This window comes from Mustela lutreola, chromosome 11, assembly GCF_030435805.1.
Source record: "Mustela lutreola isolate mMusLut2 chromosome 11, mMusLut2.pri, whole genome shotgun sequence".
Lineage (NCBI taxonomy): Eukaryota > Metazoa > Chordata > Mammalia > Carnivora > Mustelidae > Mustela > Mustela lutreola.
Window position 1 is genome coordinate 93615910 of NC_081300.1, and position 5920 is coordinate 93621829.

At 46.8% G+C, this 5920-nt stretch overlaps 1 protein-coding gene across 3 annotated transcripts in view; it reads right to left on the reverse strand.

Annotated features, from left to right (window-relative positions):
• ACAD10 (acyl-CoA dehydrogenase family member 10) overlaps positions 1-5879 on the reverse strand; it is a 36663-nt gene extending 30784 nt beyond the window's left edge. For all 3 annotated transcript variants that reach the window (XM_059138843.1, XM_059138841.1, XM_059138842.1), the window contains exons 1-2: positions 5814-5879; positions 657-856 (exon numbers count right to left, since the gene is read on the reverse strand). In XM_059138843.1, the coding sequence (XP_058994826.1) occupies positions 657-843 (187 nt within the window). In that variant the 5' untranslated portion in view covers positions 844-856; positions 5814-5879. The remainder of the gene's footprint in view (positions 1-656; positions 857-5813) is intronic.
• Between the last annotated feature and the right edge of the window lie 41 nt (positions 5880-5920).

Sequence of the window (5920 nt, forward strand, 5' to 3'; positions counted from 1 at the left end):
GCAGGCAGAGAGAGAGGGGGGGAAGCAGGCTCCCTGCTGAGCAGAGCTGGATCCCAGGACCCTGGGATGATGACCTGAGCTGAAGGCAAAGGCTTTAACCCACTGAGCCACCTAGGCACCCCCAAACTCATTTTTTTTTTTTTAAAGATTTTATTTATTTATTTGACAGAGAGAAATCACAAGTAGATGGAGAGGCAGGCAGAGAGAGAGAGGGAAGCAGGCTCTCCGCTGAGCAGAGAGCCCGATGCGGGACTCGATCCCAGGACTCCGAGATCATGACCTGAGCCGAAGGCAGCGGCTTAACCCACTGAGCCACCCAGGCGCCCCCCAAACTCATTTTTGCTGGCAAAATAACTGCTTCATGTTTAAGGTCAATAGGAAATATTTACTCAGGGGCATGTAAAACCTGTACTTGGGTTCGCTTAGCATGGAAAATTGCCCAAGCAGCCACCACAGTAGGTCAGTTCTTCTGCCTTTTTTCCTTCCTGCTGGCTGGAATGAGAACGTGATGGCAGGAGGTGAAGCAGCGAAGACAGGCCATGAGGTTACATGGAAATGAAGAGCTGCCCAAACGTTCCTCTCAGCCTCCCCTTACACGCTTCATTCCCCCTGCGCCGACCCTAGTTTCCAAAAGTGAAACAGAATGAAGAGCTCACCTGCCGCCACTCTCCCTGGAGAAGGAATGAGAACTCCACTCATGTCAAAAATCACCGCTCTGTAGGTGCCACCTCCAGAATGTGTCCATCGCCTGGCTTGCTGGAGCCTCCCCTGGCTGTGTTTCGGGAAGGTTGCCCTCCAAGCCCACTGGAGATGTGAGGACCGGAAGAGCTGCCTCATGTACATGTTGAGGCCAAGGCTGCATGAGAAGAAGACACAGGGCACAGCTTGCTTCTCTGCCTCCAATCCAGACCTCCATCCGGGGGCTTAGGCGTGCCAACTGGACATCTCCACTGATCTCCCGCAAACACTTCAAACAACCACTAGAATTGAGCCCTCCCGGACTACTCTGTTTTCTAGGCTCCTTAGCCCAGGAAAAGGTTCCACCATTCAGCTAGCTGCTCAAGCTACAAAACTGGGATTCGCCCCTGACTTCTCTCAGTCCCCCACTTGGCCACCTCAATTCCATGTGCTCTATGCTGTTGTCTTCCTTCTGAAAATCGCCATCTACCTCTCTCCACTTACTATCCACAGATGGTCTTGCCTACAGATCGTTGCAACATGTTAGCCTCTTATTGGGTTCCCTTGCTTCTTCTCAAACTCTTCGTTCTTTCTCCACTCTTCAAGCAGAGTTGAGTGTGCCTTCAAAATTGCAAATTTGGCCACATCTTATTCCCATTTAGAACTTTCTTTTTTTTTTTTTTAAGATTTTATTTATTTACTTATTTGACAGACAGAGATCACAAGTAGGCAGAGAGGCAGGCAGAGAGAGAGGGGGAAGCAGGCTCCCTGTTGAGCAGAAAGCCTGATGTGGGGCTCGATCCCAGGGCCCTGGGATCATGACCTGAGCTGAAGGCAAAGGCTTTAGCCCACTGAGCCACCCAAGTGCCCCCCATTTAGAACTTTCAATGTTTCCCCACTGCCCTCAAGATAAACTTTCGGTTTCTTAACCTGCCCCAAGAGACCCTTTAAGATCTGTCCCCCTCCTTGGCAGCAACTCTCCCTCTTTTTTTCACTTTAATCTGGATGATGTGGACATGCAAATCTACATGCAGCTTCTTCAAACACACGATGTCCTCCTCCAGCTACCATGCCTTTTCTTGTGCTGTTTCCTTGCCCCGGACTGCTCCCTTCTACCTGTTACCTGGCTAATTCCGAAGTGTCCTTTAGGTTGTAGTTTACCTGTCACTTCCTTCATGAAACCCCCTCTGGCTACCAGAAAAGACCGATGAGAAGCCTTTCCTGTATACTCCCAGAATGCCTGGTACTGACCTCCTCCTAGTACTGACGGTGCCTCCCATCACATCAACAGGCTCCTAACTGTTCCCCATTTGTCTCTTTTCTAAACACACTTTCAAAAGGTAAAAAAAAAAAAAAAAGCCTATACACACACAACACACACACACGTATATAGACACATATCTATATATGGGGGTAGAGATAAACCAAATGTGGCAGGATTTTTAGTCAATCTCGGTGAAGGGCATATGATTGAGAGTATATAAGAGATCATTCATTGTATGTTCTTTCAACTTTTCTCTATGTCTGAAATAAAAAGCTGGGGTGAAAAAAAAATGATGAAAGCAAATTCCATTTGCAGTCAGTTCCACATGAAAATCTTTGCTTTTCTATAGCTTCAAAGCTTACTAAAAATCAGGTTTGAACAAAATACTATGGGAAGACAGCCTGTAAGTTTACAGGAGTCACTTCCGTGAGGCCATCAGTGTTCAATAAAACATAGAAAACTCTAAGGAAAGGGTTCTCAAGCAGTAAATCTTCAAGATGATACTATGTTTTTCATGTAATTGGAAATTTGCAGAATGGGGGGGGGTTAGGTTTTGAAATGAAAAACTCAAAGGTTGATTTGCATTTTCAGTTTTACTTAGGTTCCCATGCCACGGCCAGAGTTTATGATGAAAGGAGTTTATTTATAGGCTCATAAAAGCGTCAAAAACTTTGTGTCAGGGCTTAATGGCGACGAAAGGTGTCTCTGGGGCCTGAAGGGCTGACTTGCATCTCCACGGAGGGTACTAATGGGTGAGTGGGCAATGCTCCCATGACCAGCCTGGTTATTCCTTCCAACTAGAGATGACGGTTCTGTTCTAGCCACTTCCCAGCACTCTCTTCAGAGAGGCCAAAACCCTGATCTCTCCCACCTCCAGGCTTTGGTACCTGCGCACTGACCGTGACGGCTTTCCCTGCTTCATCTGCATATACATTTCCACTCGTTTTTTTTTTTTTTTAAAGATTTTATTTATTTATTTATTTGACAGAGAGAGAGATCACAAGTAAGCAGAGAGGCAGGCAGAGAGAGAGAGAGGAGGAAGCAGGCTCCCTGCTGAGCAGAGAGCCCGATGCGGGACTCGATCCCAGGACCCTGAGATCATGACCTGAGCCGAAGGCAGCGGCTTAACCCACTGAGCCACCCAGGCGCCCTCCACTCGTTTTTATAACACAGCCTCAGCTTTATCTCCTCTGCAGAGGCTTTTTTAAATTAATTATTATTTTTAAAGATTTTATTTATTTGTTTGACACAGAGAGAGATCACAAGTAGGCAGAGAGGCAGGCAGAGAGAGAAGGGGAAGCAGGTTCCCCGCTGAGCAGAGAGCCCAATGCAGGGCTTGATCCCAGGACACTGAGATCATGACTTGAGCTGAAGGCAGAGGCTTAACTGAGCCACCCAGGTGCCCCTAAAATTTATTATTTTTTTAAGTAGGCTCCACACCCAGCGTGGGGCTCAAACTCAAGAGTCTCATGTTCTGCTGACTGAACCAGCCAGGCACCCTGAGGATTTTTCTTCCCAGGCAGCCTCTAGTACTACTTTTTTTTTCTCCCCTTAAACTCCTATTGTTTCTTCTCCATACCTTCACTAGAGCATTTACTCCACGACACAGTAACTGTTTGCATGCTCATCTGCTCCTATCGTTGTAAGCTCCTTAAATCAAGGCCCATCTTGTTTTTTTCATCTTTGTATATATTTCATTTTTGTATATACCCATCCCCCTGGGGCCCAGCACTGTATCTAGACACACAGCAGGTGTTCAGTATAAATGAGCTGGAAGGATGAATTACACTGGATGAATGAGAAATTAGGGAAGGCAGCGGGACAGGTTTAGTTGTTGATCGCCACAAAGACCGGTAACAAGCCCAACTTGCCCGTCACTAGTCAACTATTCTCTGGAACTAGCGTCTTCCTTCTGTACCATTCTGACTTTCAGAATGAGATTAGTATGATAATGTAGCCTTACTACTTAACTCATGCTTTTATAAATATGCACACGTGTGTTGTCACATATTAAGAAGATATTTCAGTAAAGAGGTTGAATGTGGCTCTGGAATCAGACTGCCTGGGTTTGAATTCTAGCTTTGCCACTTACTGTGAGATCCTCAGCAAGTTTCCCCAAGATTCAGGTTCCTTCTCCCTCTGTAAATGGGAATTATTATACACCAGTCTCATAAAGTTGTTACTATTACATGAGATAAAGTATGTAAAGCACGTAAGTTAGTAGCTGGCACACTATTAAATGTTAGTACTACTGGGGCTCCTGGTGGCTTAGCTGGTTTAGCATTTGATTCTTGGTTTCAGCTCAGGTCATGAGTTCAAGGTTGTGAAATCAAGCCCTGCGTGGGGCTCTGCTGCTGGTCATGGAGACCGCTTGAGATTCTATATCTCTGTAAGACTCTTAATCTCACAAAACAGTGGGTTGGGGGGCGGGAGGGAGAGGGTGGTTGGGTTATGGACATTGGGGAAGGTATGTGCTATGGTGAGTGTTGTGAAGTGTGTAAACCTGGCGATTCACAGACCTGTACCCCTGGAGCAAATAATATATTATGTGTTAATAAAAAATAAAAAATTTTTAAAAAATTAAAAAAAAACACACTAAAAGAAAAAGATTGTCTCTTGCTCTCCCTCTTCTCCCCACCCCCTTCCCTAAAGAAAAGAAAAGAAAAATGTTATCTATTACTGTGGTATACTCTAAAAGGTTCATGAGGTCTCACACGTTATACTCACATACTATGTGACTATGGCATATGAATTTTCACAGCCATTCTCAACAAGGTGTGATTCTGGTCCCAAGGGGTCAATTGACAATGTCGTGGTCCATTTTTGGTTGTCACCATTTGGGGGGGTGCTACTGGTATCTAGTGGGCCAGACCAGGGAGGCCATTAAATATCCTATAAAGTATAGAACACACACCCCAAAGAATTATTGGGACCCAAAATGTTAATAGTGCAAAGATTGAGAAACCCTGATCTAAACAGTGTGTATTGATTGAAACCTATTTCGTATGATGCAGTCACACATAGCATGGGTTAATGTTATATGTATATGTAGTCCATGGACCCACACGTGTCCAGGATGTGCTGTGACACATCTTAGAAATCCTTATAGCGTATGCTTGGAATAGCATCCTGTCTATGTCCGACGTTTAGGTATTGATTGTGGCTTCCAGTATCTATATGCTGAAGGCAGTCTGACATACCGGAAAGAAAGCTGAATTTAAGAAAAAGCGATACATGTAGAGCCACAGGCTCTATTTCATGCGCATGACTGTGTATTATCCAATTTTATGTCAAAACCTAGCTCAAGGTCATCCAACCGATCAAGGTCGACTCCATTTGAGCAGGAACTGCGTGCTTATCACGAAAATGGGACCACCCCAGCAGTGCTTAGGTTCTCAGTAAACATTTGTGTTATGGGGCGGGGAGCAAGACCCAGATCTTACTCCCAACACCATGCGCTAAATCAGCCCACCGCCCTATCTCGTCAGAAACTCCGCAATCGAGTCCCTATTCCTCAAGGGCCTTCAGAGAGGCGGAGACCCCTCTCTGCACGTCTCTGAGCTTTGGTGTACCTATGTGTAAAGTGTGGCTAACACAAAGCAACCCCTCCAGCGCTACAGCGAGGGGTCCGACACAACAAAAGGGCAAGAGCTCGCCACAGGTCACGGTTCCTCCCACAATTCGGGGACCTCGCGGACCCGGGGACCCCTCACCGTCGGGAGGCAGCCTGAGGGTAAGACCTCTCAAAGAGGTAAACTCCAGCCTGAGCGCAAACTGACGAATCCGCCTAACGATGCACCCAACTCCTCAACCTTCTTAAGCCTCCTCCTCCCAAACCTCCTCAAGACCCGGTCGGGGAACGCAGACTCACCTCGGCGCCGTTACGCCAGTCACGTGGCGGCCACCCTAGCCAATCAGAGCGAGCGCTGCTCCGCGCACGCGGGTCGGCGACGGCGGCCGGGAGGCGGAAGTGAGGGT